Source organism: Cladophialophora bantiana, assembly GCF_000835475.1.
Source record: "Cladophialophora bantiana CBS 173.52 unplaced genomic scaffold supercont1.3, whole genome shotgun sequence".
NCBI classification, from domain to species: Eukaryota; Fungi; Ascomycota; class Eurotiomycetes; order Chaetothyriales; family Herpotrichiellaceae; genus Cladophialophora; species Cladophialophora bantiana.
The window spans coordinates 998,572-1,014,089 of record NW_015971577.1 but is presented as its reverse complement, the minus strand read 5'-3'; the positions used below and the strand labels follow the sequence as shown (position 1 = coordinate 1,014,089).

Below are 15,518 nucleotides of genomic sequence, written 5' to 3'. Positions count from 1 at the left end.
GACTGCTCTCTGCTTTATCGTTCAGAACCGAATCTACACCGCCATGTCCCATGATAGAACTGTATCACAACGCTCCGGCGTCTTTGTTGTTTGGGTTTCTGGGTATCTTTTCACCATCTCGTTAGACCCCACATGTTTGCCATCTCCAAGGTGGGTTTCGAGTACGGAGTACAATGCTCCTTTTCAAGCTTGTGGCGAAAACATGTGTAAGAACCTTTGACCGATTTGATCGTCGTCTCACTCCCGCAATGCAGACTGGTTCGCTTACTGGCAATCTGCACGAGTAGGCGCAACATCCTGGCTCATGTCTCATCTCCAACTTGCCGCCCGGCGGCAACTCGTATCTGAGAAGGAGGACGTGCGATTGCTGGATGCAACTAGTGGTCCTCGTCAAGTTTACCTTGAACCTTGCAAAATTGAATTAGAAGTACTTGGTACAGAATGCTCGGAAGTGCGGGGGCGGGGACAGTTTGCCGTTCGTCCTCGCCCGTGCAAGTCGAATCCAATCGTTCAAGTCAACAAAAAAAGCCTCAACAGCTCTTTGGATGCCTTCTACCGAGACAGGTGGACAGCTTTGTCGGAAGATTTGGTCCTTTGCGCCAGTTGGCGCCTTCTTAGCCAGCCACCTCTCGATAACACAACCGAGTAGCTAGGTAGGTTTTTCTGCATTTGAGATATTGCAGGCATGAAGTGGTGCATTTTGACATGCATGCAGCGTATTCTCCCTCTTCCGAGACCCAGATCAAACTTAGATGAAGGTCAGCGGAAGCTTGGATAGCAAGTGATTGGCCTCTGGACAGTCTCGATTGGATGGCGGATGGTCTAGGTGAGAAAATGCATGTGTCCAGCATCGGCACACCAGCCTCTCCATTTGTTTTGTTGAGGCCCTTCTGTGAGAAACAAAGAGGGACTGGCAACAAACACAGACGCACCCTCGATAACGTCTGGCAGCTGTCGGCAGGTACGAGGTATGGGGTAGTCGAACTGGGTTACTCTGGACGATATTCGGCACCCTGCATGTCATGCTCAGGCCCCATGGCGTGATTCGGAGTGTCCAGCTATAATATCTTACAAAGAACAGCAGAACACAGAACAACCACAATAATTGAGGGCAAAGTGCGAACACAACTGAGACCTTCCTTCGTTCGAGTTTTACCACACGCTCGGAAAAGAGCCTCGGCGACGACCTGTGCTGTGTTCCATCAAGCCTCAAGTGCTGAATGTACATATGTACCTTGGTTTGCCAGGTATTCTTGATATGGTAACTGTCACAGGGAACACAAGGGAATCCCCGTGAGCATGATCCCACTGGGACTTCCGATGTGTACCGAGTATCGTTCCATGTGGCTTGCCTCAGACCATCAGATCAGTCGTACTTGGGGGTGCTCCTCCCGGATACCAGACGGTCATTTCAATGGCAAACGTGGCAATTATTGTTGCAAAAATGCGAGCGGTCTCAATGCATGTGAGGCTGCAGGGTTTCACAACAAGACATGTTTAATTTGCGGGATCGAGGGTGTGGGAGATCAGGAGCATGGGCCTTTGTTTGATCAGCCTCCTCGTACGTCATTTTCTCCCACTCCTCGCAACACCGGCTCAGGGGACACCATCCGAGGCTGCCGCTCAGCCTTTTGACTTGATTGCTGGTGCCCACACCTCATCTCTTTGTTCCTCGAAATCACTTGCAAATGGATGAAGATCTGAAGTCGATGACCACGCGGCTCGACGCTTTGCGAGACCCCTGGGTGATTGTCGAATAATCCCAGGACGATCCCTCAATGGTCTAAGTAGCTGCGAAGGGCTGGCGGTCATACCGATGTACTCGGTATATAGAGTGATTCGACTCGGCCGCCCAGACCGGTTGATGGGAAGCTAATGTTTTATCTCACCTGTCGACAGAGTTCCATGATTGCACCGATGACGAAATCGGGGGGTTCTAAGAGACGATATTTGAAAGCTCAGCCTTGCCGAGCAGAACAAGGAACCTTGAAGTGCTGGCACGTAATGTTATCTCCCACTCCCAGCGATTCCCCCAACAGATACGACAACATCGCGAGGGGGATCTGACGGTGTTGGCAGCTCCCGGAGTAGCACCAGACCAGGGCAATTGGTAGCACACGGAAACGCGTTTCCGTGCCGTCCAAATGCCGTCGTCCCCTATTGTTTCCTCGTTGGTCGAGGGCATGTATTAAAAGGGACAGAAGTCGCCAGCTTCTCAACGACAGTTGTCAACACAAGTACACCGTTCCGGTGAAAAGCCGCCAGCCACGCAGCACAGCCACGGCCACACGACCACACAGCCAGCAGGAATTTATTACGAGAAACTCCGGATGCCTGGCTGATCATTGCCGACTGCCCCCGCACTCGGACAACAGGCAATTTGGCTTGAGGCTGGTATCGGTGTGATGCTCTCCGGCGGCATCGCAACAGGTGTTTCTTGGGGGAGAATAAGGAGAGACGGAGTCAATCATCATTGAGCATTTGGCAGTGCTTGGGGAGCGGGGCGCCAGACACGGGGTGCCGGGTTTGTCCCACCGGGCTTCCACCGGGCTTCATGGCCCCCGGAACCGACACCCACAACGCCTATCATCGCCGACTCAATGCTCCCCAAGTGCTCTCAAACCCCCAATGATTGCCCGGCAAAGATGCGGCAACGCCCAATCCGATCAATGTTGGGGTAGCTTTATCACGTCTTTGCTCTGGGGTACTCCGTGCTCCGTGCTAGGCGTCTTATGTACCTCGGGTAAAAGCTCTCCATGGATGCTATCGCCATTCCATTCCCATGGAGCTTTCTCGGCCGAAGACAATCCCACCTCCCGTCCCTTGATCTTGCGCAAGTGCCTTTTGTTTGTTGACCTACGTACCTAGTTTGCTCCTCCGTCGGACTGCCTGTGTACATCTGAGCCCTGCGGCGAAGGATCGAAAGAGGGCAAAAAGGAAAAAGAAAGAAAGGCACATCTCAATTGTCTTGTTTCACTCCCTTGAGCGGTGTGGCAGCCGATCGCTTTCTTCTCACAAGTCTCTTTGTCTCCGTCTCTCTCTTCTCGGCACCCGCCAACCGCAGCCATGGTCTTCTATCCCATGAAATGGATTCCTCCTCTCCCCGAAATTCCAGACACGGTGCCCATATGCGATTTCATGCTGGACGAGAAGCACGGCCGGACCCCGTACTCCGAGTCCAAGGACGCCTACACCTGCGGCCTGACGGGGAAAAGCGTCTCGGCGCGACAACAGAAGGACGATGTGGACAGCCTGTCGCGCGCGCTGGCCAAAGAGTTTGGCTGGGGGGTCAATGAGGGCACCGAATATGACAAGGTCGTGGGCATCTTTGCGCTGAACACGGTAAATATATACATTAAAAATACATATACACATAAGATTTGTTGCTCGGGCAATCTTTTTTTATATGTATATGTTACACAAGGGGGACAAGGTTCTAACGGATATCCGCAGATAGACATCATGACGCTGAACTGGGCCATCCACAGAATCAATGGCGTGTCCGCCCCCGCCAACGCCGCCTTCAACGCCGACGAGCTGAGCTATCAACTCACCAACTCCGGGTCCAAGGTGCTATTCACCGTGATGCCGCTGCTGAAAACTGCCCTGGAAGCCGCGGCCAAGTCGAACATCCCGCGGAAGAACGTCTATATCTGTGAAATGCCAAACGATCCGCCCATCCCCAGCGAATTCAAGACTCTGTCCCAAATGACCAAGGAGGGCCGCTCGCTGCCAGCGCTAGAGCCGATCAAGTGGGAAAAGGGCCAGGGGGCACGGCAGACTGCATTCCTGTGCTACTCCAGTGGCACCTCGGGACTGCCGGTGAGTCTTTTCCCTCTTGACGACACATGAAAAACGAGTCCTGACAGGAATCCGCAGAAAGGAGTCATGATTTCCCATCGGAACGTCATAGCCAACACGGTCCAGATCTCTGTCTATGACCAGCCCAGCCGCGACGCAATTGCCCCAGGGTATCGTGATGTGGCCCTCGGTCTGCTCCCTCAGTCGCACATCTACGGGCTGATCGTCATCTGCCACTCTTCGACGTACCGCGGCGATCAAGTCATTATCCTCCCAAAGTTCGACTTGAACAACTATCTCAATGGGATCCAGAATTTCAAAATTAACACCCTCTACATCGTGCCGCCCATCATCATCGCCATGGTCAAGAATCGGGATCTGACCAGCAAATATGACCTGTCGAGCGTGACCTCCATCTTCACGGGTGCTGCGCCGCTGGGCAAAGAGACCGCTGAGGAATTGGCGTCGCAGTTCCCCGCCTGGAAGGTCCGACAAGGCTACGGCCTGACCGAGACGTGTACGGTCGTGTGCTCGACGTCTCCAAAGGACATATGGTTTGGTTCTTCGGGATGTCTGATCCCCGGGTACGAGGCCAAAGTCATGAGCATGGAGGGGAACGAGATCACCGGGTACAATCAACCGGGTGAACTCCTCGTCAAGTCTCCCAGCGTCGTGCTCGGATACTTGAAGAATGAGAAGGCCACAATGGAGACGTTTGTGGACATGCCCGAAGGCAGATTCATGCGGACCGGAGACGAGGTCGAGTTCAGGGTGTCGCCCAACGGCAACGAACACATCTGGGTCGTGGATCGCATCAAGGAGCTGATCAAAGTCAAGGTGAGTAAAATTTCCGAGAATAGCGTTCTATGTATGTGAGAGAGTAAGTCTGACACAAGTCAACAGGGCCTCCAAGTCGCCCCTGCAGAGCTCGAGGCGTGCCTGCTCAACCACCGCGCGGTGGCCGACTGCGCCGTGATTCCTGTCCCAGACGACCGGGCGGGCGAAGTACCCAAGGCGTTTGTGGTGAAGGCCAAGTCGATAGGCATGGAGGAAAGCGAGGCCCTCCTCAAGCGCGACATCATCAAGCACGTCGAGAAGGAGAAGACTCGGCACAAGTGGCTCGCCGGCGGCGTGGAATTCATCGACGTCATCCCCAAGAGCGCCAGCGGCAAGATTCTCAGGAGGCTGCTGAGGGATCGAGAAAAGGAGGCGAGAAGGAAGGCTGGCGCCAGGCTGTGATGCCCCTCCGTTTGGTCGGTCGGTAAGAGAGCATCATCGAATTGGAGATCAGGAGTCTGTTCTGTCCATACTGGGTGGCCTGGGGGAGGCTGTAGATGTTCAAAGATTGCACAATTACCACTACTCTTCGAGCTTGACCTGATGACAATACATATATTTCTTTGGGCCTGAAGAGGCTCTGGGTCTTCCCGGACTGCGCATTTGAGGAATGGCGACGTCCCTGGGTGTCGTTAGTATCCCGAAACTCAAGTTGTCATTCTCCAGATCTTCGAAGCAAAAAGAAGAGGCCACAGCCTTGCATCGTCCGTCAACGAAATACAGAAAGTAAAAGATGGACATGGTTGGCTTTCTTTAATTTTACCTAGCGAGCTAGGTACTTGTGACATTGATTCCACGCGGAAGTCAGAAACGGCAGGTCTTCCGGCTGCCGAGCTTGTCTCACACCCTCACACAAAGAAACACCGAGAAAACGGGAATTCAAATACACCCGCGAACAAAGTTGGGGGCAAAAAAAATGAAGAGGAGGTGCTTCTGCACTGGCCGTGAATCGAACACGGGGCTGAACTTAATGTTAGTTATCATTGGAATCCTTGCTGAGAAGGGTTGGTCAAACTCACCCCATCGATGGCAACGATGGATTTTCTAGAAAACCTGTTAGGCGACACTGTGTACAGTATAACGGATGCCTGGGAGAGAACATACACCACTAAACTAGAGATGCTGTTAGAATCCTAATCAAGCCAGATTGATTGTACTGGAAACTTCGCTACTTACCCACCAGTGCTGTGATTGTTGGCATATTTCTTACTTTTACAAAATATAAAGTATCAAAACATATTACAATGATGATAGGCCGGGTCGGAATCAGATCCATACTTAATTGTGACCAAGGACTATTATTGGCTGGCTGCTTTAGTAGCTAAGAACACGAAGTGCCCTCATTGCCATTAATCCATGTTATCACGAAACAAAGCATGGTAGTTCAGGATTGATATTAAGGCAGGCCATCTCTGCACCGAGGTTGGCGATCAAATTAGGGAGATAGGATTGCGATAGCCATGTCATGGCAAAGTCTATTGGAAAGCTATGGAGATTTTTGTTCAATTTCTCGAATGCTCATGTATAAGTTATAAGCTTGACATGGTCCCGAGTCTCAATACCCAGTAAAAGCAGCAGCTTCTGTCGATAATTATGTGCACGACTACCGCTCACAATAGTACCGTAGAGGGCTTCAGGGCTCAGCTGCCCGATGTACTGCCAACTCCTCTTCTGTCTCAAATGTCTTTACACTCATTGAGGTTACAGTGGTATGGCAAGTGGACAGTCCTTCGGTGAGTTGATCGCTTTCAGTTCGGGATAAGTGGTCGTAGTGAGAGCAAGCAATATCGGCTGGAAAGTGGCGCTGAAGGTGTCGGATATCATTTTTCTGATTTTTGCGGAGGCCGCGTTGGAAGTTTTCAGGAGGTTATCTAGGGTTCGATGGGCATCCAAATAACTCTTTTGAAGGAAGCCGTTGGTGGTTGGATTGAGTTCGCAATGATGAAGAGGGGCTCTCGCCAACCCGAAGCAAGGCTGTCGCCCTGCCTCGCAAAGATTGCTGACTTGACTCCCCTTCCGATAGTCTCCGCATTCACAGAGCACCAAAACTACGAAGGACGCTTCGAAGCCTTTGGTGAGGTGCTTCTTATTGGAGGCATCGGAAGGTTACTGTATGAGCACCGCCGAAGGCCTTCAGACTAGCGTTGATAGCCCCTGTGTAAGTTACCAGACGGTGTATAGTCAGACAGATCCCCGTGGCCCTACTAGAATCTATCGTGTCCTCCATTGAGTCACAGCTCATAGATCGAAATTGGCAGGTAACACTGATGAGACGGATCTATGCGAATGCGACAAAGGTTGTTGTTTGGGTAGGTGACGAAGATGAAACTACAGTGCTCGCTTTCGACACGATAGAGAGGTATGCGATGGCCAAGGAACAGGTATTCGGTCCCATGAAGGATGTGTTCGAGGGATACGAACAAAAACTCGAAAGCTATTAAGACATTTCTGACACGGGAGTGTTCAGTCGGCTGTAGATCATTCAGGAGATGGTCGCCGCCAAGGCTGTAGAAGAGCACCGCGCCCATATGTGATGCCGTGGGACACCCTGTAAATGCAGTCCTGTGGCTGCATGTCTGTGGGGTTCGACATGGCATCGATCCGGAAGGGTTGATCATCTTGGATGCAAGTAGATGACATTTTGATCTCATTGGCAACGGTACTACAGAAAACGTCGCACAAGGACGACCATCGCTTTATGAGCTTCTGGACGAGTGGCGTTCCAACCAGTCCTCAGATAACCGAGACCGGATATTCTCCCTCATAGGCATTAGTTGTGAAGCCAACGATCAGGATTTCGCGGTCTACTACACTAAGACCTCCGAGAACACATACATAAAGCTCATACGGCTGTTAATTGCGACAGGACGGGACTTGAATGTCGTCAGTCTAATGCACAAACGCGACGAACCGTCACAACTGCATCTACCTTCCTGGGTGCCAAACTTTGGTATAGAATACGGATCAGACCTCCTCAATCACCCGAACGTGGGCGAGGTACGACGCTATACTGCCCCGTGTGACCCGTATTTCAGTGGTGTATCCAACAGCAAAGGGTTGGGTGGCAGCATGTCGTCCCTTGCTTATTTTGCTTCTGCCGAAACGACAGGTGAGAGAACTTGTATGTCTTCGAAGCACTTCGTATAGTCTTATTCCAAGCTTCTCACCCACGACGTTTCAATGCTCCTGCTAACTCAGCTCCAGGGGTTGGGCTCTCAGGACTTCGAGATCTCACGCGTTTCATCTCGTCCGATATTGGCGTTCCATGGCCGAGAGGGAGAAGTGTTTGCGGAGAGAAGTATTCCTCCGCAAAATATGGGTGGATGATACTATCGAGAGCTGGTCTTTCCGAGCCTGGTTCCATGTCTGACTCCTCTTCCTCCATCTCTTTGATCGGCCCTAGGTATTTCCGTAATTGGAACTGGAACTTGGATGAAGACACCCCGAAGGATATTAAATAAGCCATGTCCTTCTCGATCTTTTGTAGTACCAGATCCAGGGAGAAAGTGGCTTTTCACGGTAGATTTGCGGCATCGTCCGTTGGTACGACATGCTCTTCAGCATTCCTTTCTCGATCCACTTCCCAGTTGTTTTCCATACAACTTTGTCGTCGAATTCAGCCAGTGCATCAGCGAGACCAACGAATCCCGCGTGCTTGGCCTTCGTGAAGCCTGTAAGAGGATGACGGAATAAGTTTCGTAGACTTGGTCGATGGTCATTCCGAAACTTCAGGTACGGGTTCTGGGCGATATCGGACCAATCGACATATTTCTTTTCGTTGTTGTCAAAATAACCCACCAACTTCCGGTTTTGATGGACAAATGACCAGCCGATAAAGAATAGTCTAAATCGTTTCGGCGCCAGCTGGTTGTCCCCGGGTGCGCTTGGAACAGGAACAATGGATATTTGCATATAACTTTAACTATAGGGTAGGTCCTCCTATAGCCAGCCCTCACCTAGCAAATCCTTGAATGGCCGAGTTATGGCTCTGGTGTGCGCCAGCCTCATTAGAGGGTCATTTTAGTAAGTCCTCACCTATGAAACTCTTAAACAGTAGGGTTACGGCTCCGGCGCACGCAAGGCTCATCAGAGGTCCTCATATAGTATATCCTCCCCTGGTAAATTCTTGGTGGCGGAGTTACGTCTCCGGTGTAAGTTCATCGTGAGGCTCATTAAGACGTCTTCTTGAAATTTTCATGGCGGTTGAACAGCCTATAGTCATGACTCATCATAAACAAAGTACTTTTTCGTGTCTAGATGTATCTTACTCGCCGCTGTCGGTCGTTGAGTGCCGTCTAACTTCCTACCATTTCCCTCCCTGGGTCTAATCCGGCTGAGCCAGCCGGGTATCGAGTTTAATCATGACTTGGCAAATTCGACCAACCAACTGGCCAGTTTCTGTACGTTCTCCAGCGGGACGGCATTGTAGTTGCTCGCCCTTATTCCACCGACAGATCGATGACCTTTAAGGCCAAGAAGCCCTCGCTGTTCCGCGCCGGAAAGGAAAGCCTTTTCCCTAGCCTCATCAGGCACGACTTCTCCGCTGTCTGACTTGGGCCCGGAGATGATCCGGAAGCAAATGTTCATTCTGCTTCGTGCGTCTTTGTGCGGGACGATGTGGTACGTTTCTGAATGAGAGTCAAGGATCTCATATAATAGTTTGGCCTTTTGATTGGCGACCTCTTCCTGGCCAGATACTTTGTTGGTCCCGAATGTGGAGACGAGGCGCTGCAGGACCAAAGTCGCCACGTAAAGGTTGAAGATTGGAAGAGTATTGTACAGACTGTTGTTGGCAGCGATGGTGGAGAAGGAGAGCATAATGGGCGGTAGGCATCCTGAGGTCGGGATGACAGGGGACAGGGCGTGCAGGAACGTAGGAGGTGGAACAAGGTCAAGCAAGGATTTCCGAATGATGACCACGGTAATGCCAGCGATACCAAGGTTCTTTTGCGCGCCGCCCTGAAGAAGTATTAGCACATCGCAAAGAGCGTTGGCTGGAATGCTGGCTCACGAAGATGACCCCGTATTTTCGAACATCAATCTTTCGACTGACGAAGTTGCTGGACATATCAGCAACTACGACTCTGTCGTCTTCTTCATTGCCACTGGTGTTCTCCAAAACTTGGGGGAAACTGGGATATTCGACACCATCAACAGTCTCGTTGTCACACAAGTAAGTCAACGCACTCCCCTTCGGTGTTAGTTTCCACTCGCTTTCGTCCGGAATTTTCCCAAACTTGCCGTTGTTGTTCTTCCTAGCGTCAATGGCAACGTTAACATATTTGGCACCGATCAGTCTCGTTGCTTCCTGACAAGCCTTGAGAGACCAAGATCCCGTTATCACGTAGTCAACCTTCAACTCTGCCTCGATCTCCTTCTTGACCCGCTCCAGGACTTCGGGTTCGTTGCTTTCACCAAGTTCTGCCACGGCCTTCCTCCGACGGCGCTCGATCCAACACCCCACTAGATTCTGCAGAGCGGCGCTAAACTCCCCCGTCCCTCCGGCCTCCATGAACATGATGTCGTATTCGTCCATCGGAATATCATACAAGGTTGCCAAGGCCTCTTTGGCGTCAGCGAGGACCTTGTTCGCTGTTGAAGAGCGGTGCGAGATTTCTGCGAGGGAGAGCCCGGTGCTTTGGAAGTTGACAAATGCTTGAGCGGCTGTTTCAATGACAGGAGTAGGGAGAGGGGCGGGACCAGCGCCAAAATAGGCGACTTCTGAGCGATCAGGCATGGTTGACAATAAGATGTCAGGGCTGGAGAAGTTTCTTTGAGCTGAATTCTCCAGACGACCTGCTTGGCTCGAGCCGAAAGGAATATCAAGCCAACTAGGCGAGAGGGCTTTACTCGAGGTTGATTTTTAGCTGCGGTCAGATGGATTGTAGAAACTCGACTTTAACTAGAAAAGTCTCGATAGCCACAGTCTCGAACACAGAGAAGATGAGTCGAGATTGAAAATCTGGGGGAGAAGACTCCTTAAGAGCTTGGCAGGAGAGAAAATCGTGGGAGCCAATCAACGATGAGCAGTCTGCGAGGCTGCATGTGCATCAAGGACGGTAGTAGCTTCTCTATATCGCTAAGCTCTATGTATAGACATGGGTCAGTTAGCCGAGCGTTTCAAAAAGCTTCTCAATGATAGAGCTTCCTGGCAAGCGGCGCGTCGATTACGTTGTCTAAGCCTTTCAGATTATTTCGATCCAATAGTTGATCTATGGCCTCGTACTCAAAACCGCGGGAAGCGTACCCTGTTGTGCCATGCCACATGCTTGTATGTCAACGCTGCATGAGGACGATGCACGTGTAGGTATCTTGCTGGCTCCGCAGTGTCTTGAATATTTGCGACGGCCCTTACCGATAGGCTGCATGGTCTCTTGCCTAGATCAAGCTGGGTTCACCAAAATGATACGAGGACGAAAAAGTTCGACAGCTTACAACGGCGGAGGTGAATTTCCTTCTTCTTTCTCTCTCTTTTTCCTTTGTCCTCTTGACTCTTTCTTTCCCCTCCACCAATCTCGAGGTTCCGCGCCAGAGGCCTGTAACACCGCTCCATTGGTATAACTTCTGCGCTTCCGCAATTGCCGCGCACAACAAATGCGATGGGCTTCGGAGCCTTGCCTCCTGGGATTTGTAAGCGTGCTGTCCCAGGCCAAGATCTAGGCGAGCTTCATATGCGTGTCTCTGCAAGAAAGTATCAAGGTAATGTGGTAACCAGTGCCCATCGAGAAAACGAGGCCGACGGTTTTCTGACACGCTTTTCTACCCAACCGGCAGTTAACGAGAATGGGCAGACACGTTTGGATAACCGCCTACCTTTCCTTAGCATCTTTCCGACAACTGACCGACCTCCTTAGAGAGTCCTTCGACCAACTCTACTTGCTAGAGGATAACAAGGGCCGAGCAAGTGTTGTAACAAGTAGGGCACCTCAGACCTGTAGATACATCACATAGAATCCACTGCCCCTTATCTTGAGCCATTGGCGTCACTCGGGTGCTCATGGTTGAGGACCTTCCAGGCTTCATGCTGCAACGATTAGTCGAGAGCATTCGTGAATGGGATCGAATATGCTTGCGTATGTATGGGCGAGACGTGGCGGCGGAGGTTCTGTCCGTGCGTTGTCTACTCCTGATCAGTCTTGTACACGTGCGGGTACTCAGGGGTACTCGCGCCACACCACTTGCAATGACTCACACATCCCATGATTTGGAGGTCTCCCGTGTTCGGCCATGGGGGATATGAATGCCTGAATGATCTTGAGTATTCGCAATGGTAGAAATAGGGGCGAGTGTAGATAAACATTCTGCGTCCACGTTTCCTGGCCCCGGGAGCATGCGGATCCATCACAAGTGTTTACGGGTTGCCACCAGTCTGCGTTGGTCATCGCTGGCTGGGAGTCCAGTAACGAAGTCCTGTGACAGGACTTCAAATGGCAGTGACGAAATCCTTATCGGCTTTAGTTCGCCGCAGGGTCTCTTGGGGGTAGGTTTACCCTACTGACATGCCGGGCAAGACCAGATATACTCCTCGAATTTAGTCATCAAGTCCGGAATGAATGCGACGTCTGTGGTTTTGTCGTATACTGGGCCAATTCCGCGTGCGCTGCGGCATCGTGGATGAGTTCAAAGAAGCGCTTCTCGCATGCCTTCGGGACGCAGATCCGCGTCGGACAACCGGGGCAATTGTGGCAATAGAAGGCCGTCACACTTGTCGCAGGATTCGTATCTGTTCCTGTGTTCACATATTGCTTCAGTATCTTCAGGGCGGCCAGCGTCGCGAGTTCAAGACCACACTCAATGACACCGTATTCTCTGTCCCCAAGCTTTTCCATCTTCTGATTATCGGTGATTCCTGGAACACAGCAGCAGCTTCTTCTTCGGAGGTAATGGGAAAAGGGATATCGACGGGCGCGTTTCCAGAAGGAGACGGTTGATTGGAGGCATCTGCAAGGGGCAGAGGGGACTTACACTCCAGTGTTTCTTTGACAATGTGGCCGATGATTCAGTGGATGGCTTTGTCCTCGCAACCTTCGCACTCTCCGCTCATCCAATCAATCTTAGTGAGTGTATCACCGCTCAGGTGTGCCGGTTTAATTGACGAAGCCCTGGCAACTCACTGTTCGCTTTTCAGTACATATATATATACATTCTCGGTCACAGCTTCGAACTCAGGCACGATGTGTTGCTCATGAAGGCCGACAAGGGGATCCGTATGTAAGGCAGTATAGGGTGGACCAGAGAACCCAAGCCTAGAGGGCCATGTTGTCAAGAGGTGCATTGTCGTCGACCGTGAACAGATTCACAAGGGATATCACGTATTTCTTTGGTCGTGTAACTGGGAAATGTCGCGAGCAAAAACATGGTGCCTTGTTGGCGAGAATGAGGACGCCCTTTCAAGGTTGTCCGGGAAGCCCACCGTCTGGAATGTCCAGAGGCGCTCTAGCATACCAGCAACGATTGATGCAGCATCGACGAGCGACCGAAATTTGTTGTCGTCTTCGCAAAGTTGCACCAATTCGTTATCATATACCATGCATCGGCAGTCGTTTTTGCCACTTATTCATGCGCGACTCCCACTCCTGAAATGAATGTCTCACCTTCACCTTGACATGTGTCGGGGGTTCGAGGCGACATCTGGGAAGCACAATTCGTCCAGGTTCCCAAGCATGTTGAATACGTGCAAAACGTGTCCGTGTCGCTGATGAGGCATCAACCGAAGGATGTTTGGGAATAACTGGGCTGCTTTAGCGGCGAACCCGAAGCTTCGTCTCATGCGGTCGAGGAAGGCAAAGAAGATAATTTGGAGAGTTGTTCACCGCCACCAAATTGACTTGCAGTATATAAATGGCTGTTGTCATAGGAGAGGATCACACCAAAAAGCAGAGCGAGGGGACAAAGATATAGGACGAGAGAATGGAGGGGACGCTGATGATTGATGAAGAAAGGATGCATGGTTGGGACCAGACTTTGAGAACCTGGATAAGGCCGAAGGAGGTATTAACACCAGGAACTGCGATGGACTGGCGCTGGGTGATATTAACATGTTCAGGAGTAAATCCAAAAACCAAAACATGAGACCTTTCGATGGCCGACTTCTTGGACATTTATGGCTCGATCGAAGCTTTGAAGAAAGTTCGTGAATTTTATACAACACATTCAAAGCAGGTCGGCCATGATGTGCAGGGAATCCTGGAACGTTAACTGTACAAGCATGAGTCTCGAGACTTCAATATGTTCAAAGTAACGATTCCAGGCAGGGACTAGTGGCCTTACCGACGCTATGCTCCACAGATTCTGACCAGACGGGTCACTTCATCTCCTTCGGTGCAAGCATGAGCTCGGGTCGAACGTATTTGTCAAAGTCCTCCTCCGAGAGAGCCTTCAATTCCATCGCCGACTGTTTCAGAGTTAAGCCCTTTTTGTGGGCATTCTTCGCCACCTTGGAGGCCATGTCGTAACCAATTACGGGGTTGAGGCAGGTGACGAGCATGAGACTGGGCAGAGGTCAGTAACTAGACATCTTAGACTTGTAAAGAGACAGAGTGAGTCGTACCTTTCATGAAGAAGCGTGGAGATTCGCTTTTCGTCCGCCTTCAGACCATCGACCAGATGCTCGACAAATCCATTCATTGCATCCGACAAGATCCTGCTGCTATGAAGGAGATTTCGGATCAATAGAGGTTTGAAGACATTGAGTTCGAATTGGCCGTTCATGCCACCAATCGTTGCTGCGGTATGATTTCCCATGACTTGGGCAGCAACCATAGTCATAGCCTCGCACTGAGTAGGATTGACCTTTCCGGGCATGATGCTGCTGCCGGGCTCGTTTTCTGGGAGGACCAATTCTCCAAGACCGCAACGAGGTCCAGAGCCAAGGTATCTTATATCCTGCGCAATCTTGAAGAGACTGCAGGCAAGGGTGTTTAATGTTCCGGAAGCCTCAACGATACTGTCATGAGCAGCCAGGACCTCGAACTTATTGGGAGCAGTCACGAATTCTGTGCCTGTCATTTTGGTCACCTCTTCAGCAATTCCCTCCGCAAAGCCTTTGAAGGTGTTGAGACCGGTACCAACTGCAGTACCGCCCTGAGCCAGCTGTCGTAGATGCGGGAGACATGCTTGGATCCTCTCAAGGTTTCGATCAAGCTGAGCCACATATCCACTGAACTCTTGGCCGAGGGTCAAGGGTGTAGCATCCTGCAAATGTGTCCTGCCAATTTTGATGATCTTGTCGAATGCTTCCACCTTCTTCTGCAGGGCCTCCCTCAGGTTCTTGAGAGCAGGGATGAGTCTCTCTTCGAAGTCAAGAACAGCAGCAATGTGCATAACCGTAGGAAAGGAATCATTGGAGCTAGCTGACATGTTGACGTGGTCATTAGGATGAACAGGCTTCTTGCTGCCCATTTGTCCTCCCAGAATCTCAATTGCCCGATTTGAGATGACCTCATTTGCGTTCATATTGGACTGCGTGCCGGAACCTGTTTGCCAGACGACGAGAGGAAAGTGGTCGACCAACTTCAAGGAAGCAACTTCGGCGGCGGCCTGCTGGATCGCCTCTCCAATTTTAGGGTCTGTTTCTTTGTCAACGATAGGCTTCAGCAGAGGCTTATCCAGAATGTATACCAAGGCCATATCTCATGTTCACAGTTGCTGCGGCCCCTTTCAGGATACCAAATGCGCGCACAACACCTTCCGGCATTCGATCTTGAGGCTGGTTGATCTTGAAATTGCCCAGAGATCTTTGCGTCTGTGCACCCCAGTATTTGTCTGAGGGGACGTCGATGGGCCCGAAGGCATCCGTTTCGGTTCTCGTGGATGCGGACATACTTGCTGTGCTGCTAAACGCTTGGTAACGGTCCGAAGGAACTCGAGGGGAGATGGGA

The 15,518-nt window shown here is 51.1% G+C and overlaps 4 protein-coding genes across 4 annotated transcripts; 1 reads left to right on the top strand and 3 right to left on the bottom strand.

Moving 5' to 3' along the window:
* Window positions 1–3,066: 3,066 nt before the first annotated feature.
* Window positions 3,067–5,040, top strand: Z519_02282 (uncharacterized protein; the record flags this gene model as incomplete). Its single annotated transcript, XM_016760039.1, has 4 exons — window positions 3,067–3,342; window positions 3,454–3,822; window positions 3,880–4,638; window positions 4,705–5,040. 4 exons carry the CDS (start codon window positions 3,067–3,069, stop codon window positions 5,038–5,040), a joined length of 1,740 nt encoding a protein of 579 aa, XP_016623560.1.
* A 2,761-nt stretch (window positions 5,041–7,801) lies between these two features.
* On the bottom strand, window positions 7,802–8,104 carry Z519_02281 (uncharacterized protein; the record flags this gene model as incomplete). The annotated part of the gene is made up of 1 exon (XM_016760038.1): window positions 7,802–8,104. The coding sequence occupies one exon, from the start codon at window positions 8,102–8,104 to the stop codon at window positions 7,802–7,804; it is 303 nt and encodes a 100-aa protein (XP_016623559.1).
* An 893-nt stretch (window positions 8,105–8,997) lies between these two features.
* On the bottom strand, window positions 8,998–10,375 carry Z519_02280 (phosphoserine transaminase; the record flags this gene model as incomplete). The annotated part of the gene is made up of 2 exons (XM_016760037.1): window positions 8,998–9,597; window positions 9,650–10,375. 2 exons carry the CDS (start codon window positions 10,373–10,375, stop codon window positions 8,998–9,000), a joined length of 1,326 nt encoding a protein of 441 aa, XP_016623558.1.
* Window positions 10,376–13,942: 3,567 nt separating this feature from the next.
* On the bottom strand, window positions 13,943–15,460 carry Z519_02279 (fumarate hydratase, class II; the record flags this gene model as incomplete). Its single annotated transcript, XM_016760036.1, has 3 exons — window positions 13,943–14,129; window positions 14,189–15,212; window positions 15,259–15,460. 3 exons carry the CDS (start codon window positions 15,458–15,460, stop codon window positions 13,943–13,945), a joined length of 1,413 nt encoding a protein of 470 aa, XP_016623557.1.
* Between the last annotated feature and the right edge of the window lie 58 nt (window positions 15,461–15,518).